The 16365-nt window shown below is 42.1% G+C and overlaps 2 protein-coding genes across 2 annotated transcripts; one reads left to right on the plus strand and one right to left on the minus strand.

The window, feature by feature from the left end:
• Nucleotides 1–985: 985 nt before the first annotated feature.
• Nucleotides 986–2101, plus strand: ora5 (olfactory receptor class A related 5). The gene has a single exon (XM_073478592.1). The coding sequence runs from the start codon at nucleotides 986–988 to the stop codon at nucleotides 2099–2101; it is 1116 nt and encodes a 371-aa protein (XP_073334693.1).
• A 1190-nt stretch (nucleotides 2102–3291) lies between these two features.
• nup155 (nucleoporin 155) lies at nucleotides 3292–16223 on the minus strand. Its single transcript, XM_073478482.1, has 34 exons — nucleotides 16082–16223; nucleotides 15685–15851; nucleotides 14880–15017; nucleotides 14665–14761; nucleotides 14477–14547; nucleotides 14304–14396; nucleotides 13295–13558; nucleotides 13132–13205; nucleotides 12951–13042; nucleotides 12742–12839; nucleotides 12481–12648; nucleotides 12250–12350; nucleotides 11935–12105; nucleotides 11706–11816; nucleotides 11490–11584; nucleotides 11186–11271; nucleotides 10825–10966; nucleotides 10596–10662; nucleotides 10364–10479; nucleotides 10057–10160; nucleotides 9733–9866; nucleotides 9349–9540; nucleotides 8971–9109; nucleotides 8727–8862; nucleotides 8486–8639; nucleotides 8290–8394; nucleotides 7708–7862; nucleotides 7402–7531; nucleotides 7199–7312; nucleotides 6999–7119; nucleotides 6778–6888; nucleotides 6289–6425; nucleotides 6063–6169; nucleotides 3292–4207 (listed from the first exon to the last, which is right to left on the minus strand). The coding sequence occupies exons 2-34, from the start codon at nucleotides 15824–15826 to the stop codon at nucleotides 4069–4071; spliced, it is 4104 nt and encodes a 1367-aa protein (XP_073334583.1). The 5' UTR covers nucleotides 15827–15851; nucleotides 16082–16223; the 3' UTR covers nucleotides 3292–4068.
• Nucleotides 16224–16365: the final 142 nt, after the last annotated feature.

The following is a 16365-nucleotide window of genomic DNA, read 5'->3' on the forward strand; positions in this document are numbered from 1 at the left end:
CTGACAAACCAACCAACCAACCAACCAACAAATGGACAAAAGTTAACCTCCTTGGTGGCGTTAATAATCATTAGTTGCAGTCCTATACAAACCAGATCCACCTCAACAACCTCACATTAATACACATGATAATCTAATAATATAATACATGACAGTCACAGGGGCCATTTTGTGCACTGGGTAATAGTTGAGGTACATTTTCCTGATTATACTTACATTTATTGACCAAATTGACCAATTTACCAAAATTCTTCAAGCATTGTTAAATTACTTATTAACCTTCAGTTTCTAACAGTATAATCTCTTATAAAGGAAGAAGAAGCCGGTACCAAAGGTTATGCTGGCACAATGTTCAGAAATTGCATACAGACAGTGTGCTCCAGTTCAGTTAATGTTTGCTACTTTCTCAACAATAAAGAATCAGTAAGCAAATAACAATTTGTCATGCCACCGTGGTGTAAGTCAAGTGCTGCTGCATGGAGAATTAATGGGGTGAAGACAAGTTGATTTTTGGGAGAGTTGATCCCATTTGCACGCAGAAATATAAACAAGAATCTGACAAACACTCTGTGCCCCGCTCAGTCGGTTTCGTCAGATTTAGCAAAGCATAAACTGAGCTGCGCCACAGCACAGAAACAACGAGGGAGACTAATTTTGTCGGCAATTTATCACAGACTCAGAGCTTCAACTGGTGGCTCATCGGGGATTGCCACAGTTGTTCAGTTAATATTCAGATTCTGCTGTTTGTTCTCAGCTCCTTGGGAGGGCCTATCATGTGAAAAGTACACCTCCGTCTCAGTGGGATTACATGATGAAGCTCCTCAATGGAAAACAAAACTGCAAGGTGTTTGAACTCTACGCGGTGATGGGGTCGGGCTTCTTAGCCTCCTCTATAAAGCATCCCACATGACAAGCTTTGAAACTGTGAGACCAGTTGGCTGCACAGTGAAGATAAAGACAAGCTGCCACCCGATCTTGTAAAATTATGGATGCAGAAGAGCTGATTGAATCCATCATCAGAGCGTTCATGTTTCTGGCGGGGATCCTGGGGAACAACTGGCTGGCTATACGCTCCCTGCCCGCGCAGAAATCTGGCCTCCGCACCAATGAGGTCCTCTTCATCAACCTGGCCGTGTCCAACCTCATCACCAACTGCCTGGTGGACCTGCCAGACACCATGGCAGACTTCGCTGGACGCTGGTTCCTGGGAGAAACCTTCTGCGGCGTGTTTCGCTTTTCTGCCGACCTCTCTGAGACCAGCAGCATCTTCACCACCTTCTTCATCAGCGCCTTCTGGTACCAGAAGCTGGTTGGCTCCCTGAAACGGGGAGGTGCACCGGTGCAGCTGGACAGCCTGTGCTTGGTGGGGTGCCTGCTGGCTGGGAGCTGGACGGTGGCTTTGGTCTTCAGCATCCCACACTTCTTCTTTGTCACAGTGGAGGGAGGAAACGACAGCAAAGAAGACTGTATAGACGTCTTTCCTAATGCGATTGCCCAGCAAACCTATGAGATCTTTTATTTAACCATGGCTAACGCCCTCCCTGTTGCAGGGATGGTGTTTTTCAGTGTCCAGATTGTTATCACTCTGCTCCAGAACCAGCGACGCATACAGAGTCACAATTCTGACACTACCAAGGAAATGGGTGAGGATGAAAAGAAGAGTACTGAAAACAGACAAGATGGTGCTGGTTCCAGTACAGGCCCCTCAAAAGATCTCAAGGATTCTGCATCCCCAACCGACATTTATACAGGCGTGCCTGCTTCTTCCTGTCCGAACTCCAATAGCTCTCCCCTCAACAGCCAGACAAACACAGACAGCAGAGCTGGACCTCCACCAAATCTTTCAAAGCCCAGCCAGAGGCCAGCTAAGCCCAGCCCGAGCTCGAGCTCTCAGGTGAGGGCAGCCAAGAGTGTGGTTGCTGTAGCCAGCGTGTTCCTGGTCTGCTGGCTGACTCATCTGCTCCTGCGCATCACTAACAGCATCCACACCTCGTCGATAGTGGTGGAGGTGGCCAGCTATATCGCAGCCTCCTACACCTGCATCATCCCCTACATATTTCTGCACGGAGTGAAGAAGCTTTCTTGCTCTTGCAAAAGGTAGAGACGTGACAAGCACATCCAGTGTTTGTTTGGACTCAAAATGCAGTTATGTAAACCTGGGTTAGAACGATCCTCATTGTACTGCTTTTTTTTTCTTAAATGAATCGTGCAACACATTGTCTATTTAACTTTTTTAATGTTTGTTAATCTACATGGGTCTACATTACCCATAATCCAATTTAGCCGTATCCAATTCACTGCAGGTAGTTAATCAGATTACACTCGGCTTCCTATGGAGCCACAAAAAGCTTTGTACTACTTTTTCCACATAAGCAGTATGACCTGTAAACACACCAATGTGTAAAATTGGTGGAGTTACCCTTTAATATAGTCCAGGATAACACTGAACCTGAGTACATCATATATGAAATATAAATATATTTTTGCTGCATTTTACCTTATTTTATACTGTCCCCTTTTCAGTCTTTTACATCAAAATGATGAAGCACCTTATAACTTTATTTTGAAAAGCTACGTGAAACAAAGGTTATTATATACTCTAAAGCAAACAGATGTAAAAAGTTTGTAGAATAGGCACCACAATAATGTTGCTACTCAAACTGCAGATTCGAAATCTAACTTTACTCTAGCTACATGTGCCACAATTAACATTTTAAGTGACACATTTTGTGAATTTCAATGTATTTCTTCTTGACAGTGCATTTAGCAGGAGCAAAATGTGCGATGGAATAATTCAGAAGTCTGAAAACTTAAATTATGATGATACATACATTAGATTGATTTAATGGAAATCTCAGTTGACATCTCACCAGGTTAACGTTGTGTACGGTATACTCTATATAAGCATGTGCAAATGTACTGACCCTGTGGATCGTCAAGAGTGAAATAAGCACAGCATTAAGGAAAAATGATTTTATTTTCCATCCGGCTACAAATAAACATAATTGTGTAGTAGAGTGCACAGCTAATTGGTGAAAAAGACCTTCAGCAATTACTGTCCTGTTGGTGATGACTCTAAGAAACCCTGAGTGCCAATTTCAATTAAAGATAATTACGAAAACAAACAGTGACGAGGTTAAGTCCATTATTGAATGCCCTCTGTGGTGTCAGCAATTTAATCCATCTTTCTGCTTTGTTAAATTTAACACAATGTGTGTCAGAGAACCCATTTGTTGGTTCAGAGGTAAAAACTAATGTCTGTATAGTGTTTTCAAAACATGCTCAAACACAAAAGCGATGACAAGTTTTATTTCTTTATAAAAATGTTTTATGATTTTTTTCTCCTTCAGAGCAGGCTGAAGTTTTCAGTGCAGCACTGTGAACTGCAGCATGTTAAAAAACTTGTTCTACATTCCAAACAAACACAAAAGCACTCAACTCATACACAACAGCATTGTTAAACTTATGAGACACGTAGACGAAATGCTCACTGTAAATAATACACAAGCAAAAGAAAAAAAATGTTTAGGTGTGTATGACCTTTGGCAGAAGGAAAACTTTATGGCCAAGTTATGTACATAATTACAACATCCAACACTGAACTGTATGTTTGGAGGCAAATTTATGACAATCAAAATGATTCCCATGTGATCAAAAGGCTTTAGTCAGGTATGTTCACCAAGTGGATTCATAAAAAAATATCCAAAATCAATCGTCAATAAGTGCAATTTCAATATATGAAAATCGACCTGCAAATTCAGACTGATTTAATGTTTTTATAAACACACCGTTATTTGCTCACAATGCAAATAACCAACAATGTCTTGCTTTCTAAAGTTGTGTTCAGCATAATGTTTAGACGTATAACAAAATGTATTAAATAAGTTATAAAACTTGTCTCTTCGGTCTCATCTTTATCAGAACAACAAGAAGCTGAAACACATCAGACTGAAGAGAAAGAGGTGTGCTGATCATCTAATCTCACTTTTAATCAGCTGTTTCATTAAGGCCAGCAGTGTACGATCCAGAGGTCACCTGTCCTTTGTCCGAGGAACGTTCTTAGTTAGGTCAGTGGAGCTTCTCAAGCTTCGCCTGCAGCGACTTGAAGTTGCCGATGGTTTGCTGAAGGGCCGAGTTTGGGCTCAGAGACTGCAGCTCTACCAGGTATCCGCAGATGTTGTCAAGACACACGTTAGTGAAACGGCGCCTGAAATGGAGGGAAAACAAGTTGTTAAACTGAGTTTACTGCAAGTTTATTTCAGGTTGTGACAGTTTCAGTAACACACTAGGAACCTTAATGAAGCTAATGAGGCTTCAGCAGTTGGATCAAATCAAGAGGGAATGAACCAAAGTTGTCTTTTTAGTGCAAAAATCCCTCTTTGTATTTCCCAGATAGTGTTTACTTGCTGTGCTGTGATGGAGGGTAACACAAAAGGGGGAAATTTGTATTTCAAAGATACCCAGGGATGCATAAATGTTTGATCTTTTTCAGGAGATGCAATAACCAAATAATTGCCTGTTTTTCACGGCCAATACAGATAAGATAAGCGAGCATTTCACTTTTTTGTATTTAAGAGTCAATAACCGGTAGTTTATTCACACCAGAGGGTAAGACAAACTAAGGCCTAGTCCACACAAACACAGGTATTTAAAAATAAATAAATAAATGAATGAATGAATGAATGAATGAATGAATGAATGAATGAATGAAACAAATATCTGCCCAGATGAGCGTTTTAGCATTGTTTCAGATATAATCTCCATTCACACAACACAAAAGTGTATTGTTTGTGTATTTCTAAATATAACGTTCGACAACATAACTTCCATTCTGTCACTATACAAACTCAGACACTCCAATACCATAACACACTCTCTGAGATCACATTTGCCAATGATGCCACAAACACTGATGGCCTAAATGTTGCTGCCTGTGTCATCCTTTCCAAAAGTCTCAGTTTCTGGCTGTCCACACACAAAAATTGAAAATGGAGTTTCTGAATATCTTCAGCCTGACTGGAGCTTTCCAAAAGCTCAGTTTTCAGTGACCTAAAAAGCTATTTATGTGTGTATGACAGGCCAAAGCGCATAGAAAAAGCATTTGTTTTGAGAAATACCCGTGTACGTGTGGATGTACCGAGCAAAGCTCCAGTAAGATTTACTGTGTTGAAACTCGTGGACCTTTCCCCGTCCTCTCTGAACCCTTGCAGCACATGTAATGCAAAATGCAAACGTGATGTCTTTCTTTAAATGTACACTACTGTATCAAAGTGTAAAGACTCTGGTCTTGTTAAGTCATTGAAAGTAATTTGCCAAAAACTATAAATTTCCCACTATCCAACCAATAATTCAATATATATTGTACATGATAAATAGTGGATATCCCACTAGATTTGGCTCAGACTGCTGAAGCCTCATATTCAGATGTGTATTTTTTTTACACAGAATGTGGATGTCAGTATGACCAGCATGGACAGGAGGAACAATTACAGCGAGACACCAATAAACCTTTCAACTGTTTTAAGACAAACTTCAATAAATGTGAAGTTATATCCCTTAAACCAAAACCCCTGCAATAAGTATTTTTGGTGCAAAGCTATCTGACCTCAGAGAGAAATCAGAGAAATTACAATGTCACAAACAATAAGCATCAAGCTTGGGCAAACACCAGCGGGCTTTTGGTGTTTTATATCAGTCTGTCTACAGTGTCTTTGACTGCCTGAGTGTATCTGCTGCTGGCAGCACAAAAGTGATTGACAGAAATGATGTGTTGCCTAGAAACAGCAAAAATGCCTCTTGTTGAATTTTGCTGCTCTCACTGGAGACACAGTTATTTCAATTCTTCTGTGTTATCAAAATAAAAATGTTTTAAAGCATTTCTCCTCCTGTTCAGACAGAGGAAGGTTACAACTACAGTTTAGAGCAGATGACAATAAAGTGAGCAAGTCGGAGGGGTTCTTGTCTCGTCGTCTATGATACGTGCATGCTGCCTCTAAAGCACAATCAACACTACAGCGCCCACCACAGGCCAGCAGCTGAACAGCTCCTCAAATAGTGCTTACCTGTCATAGGTTGGTACTCTGCTGGGATCATCCACGTATCCTGACAGCAGCACGTGGATACACTCCACCAAATGGAGAGGTTTCCTCAGCCGCTGCCAACAGGGATCCTACAGGCAAGAGACAATTTAATCCTCAATACGCAAAAGCTGCAGCTGATATATATAATCATGTATATTCATTTTAACAAAACTGAAGTGATGAATTGAACATGATCTTTTATCTGTACCCGTGTTTTGAAGAGTTGGTCATAGACCTCCAGAAGACGCGGCAACTGTACTCCGATCTCCTGCATGGTGGAGGTGACGAAGCCCACGTCCCAGTTCAGTCGACACACTTCCTGCTCTAGAAACTTCACAAGGAACTCTACAAGCACAGGATACATTGGCACTTGTTAGCACGGCAAACTCATCAATTTGTCAATTCAAATGGGTGTCAGATAAAATTGATTCTGTGCATGCGTGCGATTTACAGAAAATAAATCACTGTCTCCACAGAGAGGACACGTTTGAACAGGCTGGCTGTAATCAGAGGATAATTAAACTACCACCTAGAGCACCAGGGTGACCCTGCAGACCTGTACCACTGAGACATGCTGACATAAATGATGCAAAGGGGAAGACTAATTACATTACTGTTAACAAAACAGTCAACAGCAAGCTGGAAAATTCTAAAAGAGGAAACGTGAACATAATGACACAGGGAGAGGATTGCTTACCCAGAGGGAAATATCTTGGAGTTCCAGCGTAAATCTTCCCCAGTGACACCAGTTTCAAACTGAGGGACCTCATCCTGTCCACTGGACTCATGGCCACACTGTCTCCCAGTTCTGCACAAGACAAAAACAATCACTGACACATCACATACAACATTTGAAGGGCTTTTTTAAAAAAAAAGGTTCAAGGCTATATTTTCGCGAGGTGCTGACATGTCACTTGCCTTTCTCCATGATCTCCTGCCACAGTGAGTGCACCAGGATCGGGTCAGAGTGTCCCGCGCAGTGAATGATGGCCAGCTTGCACTCAGACAATTTGAAATGGTCAGCAAACTCCCCGTAGAGCTACAACAGAGAACATTATTCGGAATGGAAATTCTCCAAACTCCCCAACTCTTGATCATTAGTATTCTGCTCATGTTACCTTGGTGATGTCCATGAGCTCCGAGTCCAACTGAGAGATGACATTTTTCACTGAGGGATGATGGGAGTACTGTCTGATCAGGGTCTCCTGAATCTGTACTTGGATGCGCACCAGCTAGGATGGGAACCAAAACAGAGTGGTTACAACGCTAAATTTCATTGGTTGATTGATTTCTTTTACTGTCATCGACACCGCATGCATACCTCCATCTTCTCTTCCAGCTCATGAAGGAACTCTCCATCAGAGGCCTGAGCTGAGATGCAGGAGGAACTCTTAGCAGACAGGATGGCGCGGGCGATATACTCCAAACGCTGCTTCAATGAGATCTCAGTGCTGCATGATCAGAGGACGACAACACGGAATTTTTAACAATAAGAAAAACTAACAATTAGAAAGAGTCCCTATAGTGTATACATAGTAAATGTGTTTTCTCTGAAGAGTTTTTCTACATGTTAAGTGATGATAATCTACCAGAATGAACTTATTATCCAGTTTTTGTGTGTCCAAACCTGTGCATGTCAGCAAGACGGGCCAGTACATGAGCTGCCTTGCCAAAGTTGCGGTTCTTCTCGTAGTAGCGCCACAACAGGTCCATATTGTGCACTTTACTCTGGTCCTGCTTGATCATATGCATCAGATGTTCTTCCAGGTAGGGAGAATTCACCTGGACAACAAAGGACAAATAAAAAGGAATATCTATCAGGCTGATGGAATATAATCACACATGCTACTTTGGATCAACAAAGGGCTATTAGAGATGACAAAATCAATACTACAAGTTTCCAGGTAAAAAATGTGCACTTTGTTTCAACTTTTTTCATTTGCACGGTTTCCTTCTTTTTCCCAACACTTACTTCAAACACCTGTTAAGTGTCTTAATTCATCAGAAAACACAACAAAGTTTGGGTGTATCATTCATATCTGGATGGAAATCAGTCTGATGTACTCTAATCTGGGTATTTTTCATTTAAATAGGAATAAAAAAGGAAACATAAATCCTGGATATACATTATTTACAAACAAAAACTGCATTAAGTTGCAAGTTTCAAGTACAAACAGGGAAAAAAAACACAGATAAACAAACTCACTACCTCTAGCAGCTTGTCAGTCAGATCGGCCTGAATCAGCCAGTTGTACAGAGCGATGTGAAACAGCTCGTCCTGAGACCTCTGGGCCAGACCGAGTATCTGCTCAAACTGCAAGAGAACAGTATCATTTCATTAATAATGCAGACCATGTTCGCTGCTGTGACAAGAAAAGAGACTTAACTGTGCCCTTCTTACTCACGTGAGCTGTAGCTTCTTCGTTACTGAGCATGTTAGGGTCGGAGGTCATGACAGGAGGCCCAGGCTGCTTGGGGACGCTGGGAGACTGAGGGGCTGCTTTGCTTTGGTTCACCAGCTCCTGCATGGTGTCTGTGATGCACTTGTAAGATGAAAGTCTGGAGAAGAAAGAGGAGGGGAAAATGTTGGTGACAAACAAAGCCAAAAATTGCGCAGATTCATGTGCTACTGGTCCGTTGTGTTACCTCTCTTGGAAGGCCTGCTGTCCCACTCTGTCGTCCTCAGGCTCTCCATTCTTGTAGAAGTGCGGCCCCAGTCTCTGTGGATCCTTCTTGTCTGCCGCTGTGAGGCACAACTCAAGGACTCCCTCGTAGAAACGCACTAAGTCAACAGCATTGGAATTAGTGCCAAAAAATAAATAACAGCATGATTTAACCTAATGCAAGTACACAAATACAGAAAAAGGAGGAAAATCTTGTGTGTTCCTACCTTGCCTGTACTGGGAGCAGACCAATGGCAAGTCGGTGTGTTGGCTGATCTGCTGATAGAGCCGTAGAGACTCTCTCAGTGTTCTCTCTTTATCTACTTTATTCTGAATCTGCTTGGAGCTCTGCAGCAACTCATTAGCCTAAGTGGGACACAAAAGCAACAAATTCATTATTAGGACACATGAATCAATGTGGGTGAATCAATACCTTTTATGGGTCTGATGAGCCTGAAAATTATCCTGATGATTGCAAGAAATGGAGGCATCTAAGACACCAATAACACAAAAGCTGCAGAATTATGTCATCGCAATAAAGGCTGACACATTTAACTACATATAGCACCTTAAAGTAACCCAGACACACCACCATGTTTGTGTACCTTGGAGCAAACGCTGTCATCACTGCTGTACAGCAGGGGACAGATGTCCCGCAGGTGATTGCTGACGGCATCCACGGAGGCATTATCTTTGATGTAGACATTAATGAGTGCTGTGATGAGCGCTCCAGACAGCTCCTTGCCCCGGATCACTACATCCTTAAAACTTGCTCCTTTCATCTGCTCTTGAAACTCCTACAAACACAGGAAAAAGTGGCAGAGTGAGCAACGAGTGCACCGAGAACGGAGGGCTCAGATTGTACACCGGGTGTTTAGTTGAAAACAAAAAGGTTCTACATTCAGGAAGGCGTGTGTGTGAATGCTGCAGTGATGACGTATGGGCGTCTGCAGCTGTCCTACAGCAGAAGCGTTTGTGCACACATGTACCTTTGGCAGCTCAGACATAATGAGGCTGAACTGATGATCACAGAGAAGCTTCCAAAGGGCCAGAGTCTGATAGGAGCGATGCACTAACTGCTGGATGCCCTGCAGGGACACCTTCTCATAGACCTGAGCCTTTGCTGGATACACAAAGAGACCAGGGTTTCAGGAATTTGAAGGATTAAAGACTTCAGTGAAACATACAGTTAATCTCTTTTTTCACATCTACTCTGTTCATGTTGAATAAGATTTACAACATCATTGATATTTAAAATATTGATTCTCATGACAATATTCAGGAAAACGTGGACACCTGCACTCATAACTCACTGTGATATTTCCTCTGGAGCTCCTGCTGGACCTGCTGAGAGTTGGCACCGTCAGGACGCATAAATCCCAGCAGCCTTTGCTGCAAGTTGGCAGGGGAGGTAAAACTAATGGGGGAGCAGAACAGATGTTGTTCAGGAAGAATGTGGAACAAGAGTTTTTGCAGATCTGGATCCTGTTTTTGCACTTTCATGCAAGCAATACTGACATAAAATGAGAAAATACATTTATTCATATTCTTTCATTTGTAGCCAGTGAGAGCCTGGTGAGTTCAATAGAAGACTTAAGCAAGCTGAGAAGGAGAACCTACCTTGCAGCACCTAGAGAGGATGGACTGAACTGAGAGTTTTTGTCAAGAAACTCCCGCAAACCGCTGAGCTCCAGAATTACTGACTCCAGATCAAACAAACCAACGCTGCTTTCCAACTGTGGAGACAACAGATAACACTTGAGAGTTAACTAGGCACTGCTAGCATCATTCTAAAAACTTAAAATCACTATTTTACAGTTAAATAAATGCCTGTTAGAATTTTGATACTTACAATACTAACAGTTTGATTTCCTTTGCTCATGGTTTTCTCAACAGCAAGACTGCCATCCCAAATGTTTCTGTTAGAGCGAGGTCAGCAGGGAGCAGGAGAGAATGACATGTTCAGGACGGACACCGTCGTTACACATTAGCTTCCACACCTCTGACCAAAGACACATGTTGAGGCTCTCACCAAGAAAATTGATTCAATATGTGTCAATGCGACAAGTGAATTTATTTACCCAAGAATGCGAGCAAAGTAGACACAGATGCCGTTGTGTTTCCCTGAGAAAATCACTTCTGGGCCAGCTGACATGGGTGTGATGGGGACAGTTCCAGTTTGCATTGATGCAAAAGGTGTGGCCAAAGCTGGGGGCACGATGCCTGAGAGGAGAGAAACAAACAAAAAAAAAGGTTTACAGGTATATTTTAGGACATTATTATCAAATGTGATGTTTGAATTGTTTTTTGTCTGTATATCCTATTCAGTCGATCAGTCAAATATTTGCAAACATTTAGATGTAACGTGTGTATGAGGCTATGCACAATGTCCCCGGAGCTTAAGCTGCAAAGTGTTTTCACGTTCAGTATTTAATTATTTACCTGGTGCTGGAGAGCTCATCACAGGTCCAACAGTGCTGGGAGAGTTCATGGCTGCGGGAAATCTCATCTGTGCTTCTCCTCCATATCTGATTACGACAAGGAATGGTAATTGGTAGATGAAAGGGGCCGAACTGCTCATCAGGAGCAATCAAACACCAACCTTAGAGTTAGTGGTGCTACCACCTGGGCCAGAGCTGCCCCATAACACAGAGCAACTGCTTTCAGTTTGTGTACAATGGGAGTAAGTGTAAGTATCTGTGTGTGTGTGTGTGTGTGTGTATGTGTAAACAATTTAATCTGTTACCTGAAGAAGGCTCTGGTGGCCCACTGTGAAACCTCTCTGTCACAAGCAGCACCAGAACAAGCCAGGATGAGTGCTGTGGCACAAGCCTGCTCCTCCTGTACAGAACAGATTAACAACTCAAATATATACTGTATATGTGTACATGTGCTTTATTGTGGCATAAACAGGTTTAAGGGTATTATAAAATATGAAGACAGTGAATATCGTGCTTTGTACCCTGTGCAGCTTGAAGAAGCGTTCAACGTCTTCGCTTTCTCCTCCAGCGCAGCTCACCAACAGGTGACGGAGCTGGTCTACTGGACGCAATTTTTGGAAGATATGACTCCCCTACAGGACAGAAAGGAGTCTACTTAGTGCCCAAAATCTAATTTTTAAATTTTGTCACAATAAAAAAATGACTGAGCACTAAGTATGTGACATAACGAGTCATAACAGCAGTTTTTACCTTTGCAGAGAGAAGGACAAACTTCTGAGGAGGGATATTGTGCTGCTGGACCACCACAGGTGAGTCAGTGATGGGGATCTGCTCCCTGTTCAGAGGACTACAAATCTTGATTGGCCTCTCTTCATTAAGAGCACATAGAGCCCAAGAGTGTCCATCTACATTAGACATCATCTGCAATAAAGTACAGAAGAAAGACAGGCACATTGTAGGGTTTCTATAAACCAGTGTTTCCTGTATAAGCAGCAGTACAGAGGAGCAACTAATGATGATACAACTAAGGTTTTCTATGAGTTCATTATTCGTTTATGTACCAACCTGAGTCTCCATCAAGGGTTTCTTGAAGGGGAAGGAGTCATGATTGATGCACCACAGAATATCGCTGTCCTCTGTCTCAGAAGCAGCCATTAACAGAACGCCTGCAAGATTTAAACAAAGAAAAAGTGGTATTACAGGCAGATCTGGGCCTATACACCAGTGAGATGAACATTCAGCACTAAACATTGAGCACTAAAATGTGAAAAGAATAACATGAAAAAATAGTTTTACCTTTGCTGTGTAGTGCCTTATGGACCTTTGCAGGCTTCTGCAGGGTCGAAGATGCAGAAAACCCTGGTGGCAAACGGACATGGACCAAAGCTAGCAGGCTAGGTCGAACTGCTACCTGCTTCTGGTGCAGAGGGGCAAAAGGTGCGGTGCTGAAGTAGAGGCGAACACCTGTGAAAAGAGAAGATATTAGTATAAACATTTTGCATTACATTATACACGTATCCTATTATTTCTGCTTATCTACTGTCCTTAAATTGTTACCTGCATGAGTAACAGCGAGTAGGTGACAGTCTGAGGACTCTGCTCTGTCAATCACAGAGATCTGGACAATCGGTTTGAAGACAGAACGATCAATTGTCCTGAAAAGAGAGGAGAGTTCCAAAGAGACAGAAATAAGATCTTACTTGCTATGAGGAAAATTACTGACAGAGGATGTGAAACAGTTTGAGGTTCAACAAACCCGGATATACCTGGCTATGTTTCCAGCAGCTGCAACAATAGAGCTCTGTGACATAGTTCCCACACGACTCATGCCCTGCCCATCAGCACCCAGGTCATACACCTAAAAAACAGACAAATTGTAAGTTATTTTAGCCAGCAGATTTGATAGTTGTCAGCTGATCAGAACATGAAATTCACTAAACGTCTTACCTGCAGGACACCTTTCTCGGAGCGTGTGAACAGTGTGTTGCGGGAGTTGTCGATAGCAATCTGCACGATGGGGTCTGTGGAGACATTGGCAACCAAAGGTTAAAGTGGCGTTTAAATAGTTCATAAACGTCTTTCAAATGTAGAAATGTATCCTTCTCCTTACCGTCTTCAGAGAACGAGAACTGCAGCACAGAGGGGACGAGGAAGGACAGAGAGCTTTTGGAGTGGTTGATTTTTCTGCAGCGCTGGCTCAGCCACCCGGCCTCAGCCTGGTAAGCTATCTCATAGAGACAGCCGTCCTTTCCTGCCATAAAGATGCGTCCCAGGTCTGTGGAGGTGATGGAGAGGATGTAGGTGTTGTCCGTGGGGATTGAGAAGAGGGGGTCCGGTAGCAGCTGCATCCCACCAGACATGCTGTCGTTCAACCCTATAACAAAGCGAGAGAAACACAAAGATGACCCAGATAAACTAAAACACATGAGGACACTGATAATAGCACTGTAAAAAACAAGCCATAGCAAGAATGTGGGATATGACACCTCAGTATCTCACTTTTCTATGCAAGTAACAGATCAGGTCTAAAGTGAAACACAGTTTCAATATGCCACTGTTTTGAAAAATCAGCCATACTTACTCTGCACATTTGCCTATCTTATGAATATCTGGCTCTTGTTTGTACATATTTGACTACACAAGTGGCAACATATTTAGCTTATGCCTGAGAGCAGCCATGTCTTGCATGCCCCCTTGCAGCTTTAAAGCAGATTGGCATCTTTTATGGTACTGCAGAAAAATAGGATTATCTTACTACAGGACTCTACAGAGGATTCAGGATAAGAAGTTAAACTCTTAACACTAATATCTTAATTTCGAAACAGAGATTTTCCTCTCTGGCATCTAAATAATCATATAAGAGCTGCAGCGATTAATCGATTTGATATCAATTATTGAATTTATGGCCAACTATTTTGATAATCAATTAAAAGAAAGAATGATAATGATAATTGTCTGATTTCAGCTTCTTAAATATGAATATTTTCTGGTTTCTTTACAAAACAAGATATCTGTATTAATTGACAGTGGAAATAATCACTAGTTACAGCTCTAAATCACAGGCTACAGGGAAACCACTAATGCCATATCATCATGATAGAGTTGTAGGAAGGACTCACCAGCCTGGCTCTTGGGGAAGCTCAGCCCGAGAATCACTACATCCACAGAAGTGGCCAAAACTAAGAGGTAGTGAATGTGTGGCTGCAAAATCCCTGCGAAGAAAACACAAAACTCATTAAGATTGATCAAATTAAAAAATAATCACGATTAATACAAGTTTAAGTTCACATACCTTGTTTAGGTTTTACAAGGCCAACTGCCAGAATGGTTTCAATAAGTCCATCAAAATAGGCCACATCTCCTCTGCAAAGAATACAGCAGAAACAAACAAATAACTTTCTTCATATCACTCCAGGTTTATCATCAATGGAAGTTCACAAAAAACAATCATAGTAATAAAGATAAGCTAAATGAACTTACCCATCTTCATAATTCCACATGAAGATGTCATTGTCAATAGTGAGCCACGCTCGAGAGATCTCAGGAAAAACTCCCATCATGCAGTTACATTGCATATCTGTAAAACGGTTAAGTTGAAACTGACATTTATCCCAAAAGCAATCAGCTAAACATTTTTGCTATATGTCAGACAGAAACCTCAGTGTCCTTCTTTTTCTGTATGACTAAAAGGATACGGCTGAACTGCTCCACCAGCTCAGGTGGCAGAGGGACTCGGCGGACTGCACTGAGCTCCGGGAGGTTTGGCACACTAAGTAAACCCGGTCCCTGGAGGGGGTAGTCCATGTCCGACACTCCAGAGAGAGATGGCATATCTATCAACACAATCAACAACAAGTCTGATTATGCAGCATCACCTGAACAAATTTGAAATCCTGATCATAATACATTTCTCTTGTACACAAACAAAGGAGAGGGATGGGTAGACAAAAAATGCAAATTAACTCCTGCGCACTGTCCAACTTGCAAAAACACAAATCAACCATTTACCTCATGAAAGTCTAGAATCATCAAGTATTTGTGTTTTTGCAAGTTGGACAGTGTGCGAGAGTTTGCTGCAATTTATGTTCAAGAGGAAAACAGATTCTCACAGAAATAAGAGACGCTGCATGACATGGGTGTAAAGAATAGATATCTCCTTTCTGTAAATAAATCTGGCTAGACTTTGGCTGTCCTACTTGCACAGTTACAGATTGAAGGATTGATATAATATCAGTGTCTTGTTATGAGCTGACATGTGGCATATAACTCTGAAGCTACTGTTTTGTATAATGACAAGGGAATGACAAGCTTTGTCACTGTCAATGTCTCATATCTCTAACACTTCCTGGATTGTGCTTATTTCTGAGTGTAAACAACCCTTTAAAAGCCAAAAACAGCAGTCAACACCTATTTACATTTACTTTCATCACGACAGACTGAATGTAAACAGAAGCATTTGAGTTTGATCGCCACTGTTTGGTGTAGCTACACATGACTTACTGTGAGAGGGGACGCCGAGCAGCTCCGACAGGTCAGGAAAGCAGCGATCATCCTGCAGATGTCTGTCAATCAGCCGGGCTGAGTTTTCCAGCGCTTCTGCGAGTGCAGCGGCGGGGCTACTGGGTCCAGCGCTGGACGGCATGGCTGGGCTACCACCGCTAACTTATCTACACATGAGACGGTTAGCAAAGTTAGCCATACACAACAATGAGTGCAACTGATAACACTTACAACAAGTTGAATGTTTCCAGTGCTAGCTGATGTTAGCAAGCTCCAGTAAGTTAAAACGCCGGTTAGTTAGCTGACTGCTAGCATTAAACCCTTATTATGTAGCATGTAAGCTAAAAGCTAGCTTAGTTATCTAGCAAAGTGTTTCAAAGTGAACTCGTTGGTTTACCTGACTGAAAAGATTCCGCGTAGTGCTGAGTTATTTGTCTAAGAGGTTTTGTTCATCAGTTCTTCAGCAAAATTTAAACAAATACACCCAACACACATACAAGTATCAGCCCGCCAACCTCATGCACAGCGGCTGAGGTGAAAGGTTTTTTTCCGGTGACTCATCTTCTTCTTCTTCTCCTTAATTTCCCGCAGACTGGGCGAGGTGGAAAACTATGCTGCCACCCACCGGTCAATGTGAGTATTCACCACACACATACAGACTGACAGATGAGCTAAATTGTA

Source organism: Pagrus major, chromosome 12 (assembly GCF_040436345.1).
Source record: "Pagrus major chromosome 12, Pma_NU_1.0".
Classification (NCBI taxonomy): Eukaryota; Metazoa; Chordata; class Actinopteri; order Spariformes; family Sparidae; genus Pagrus; species Pagrus major.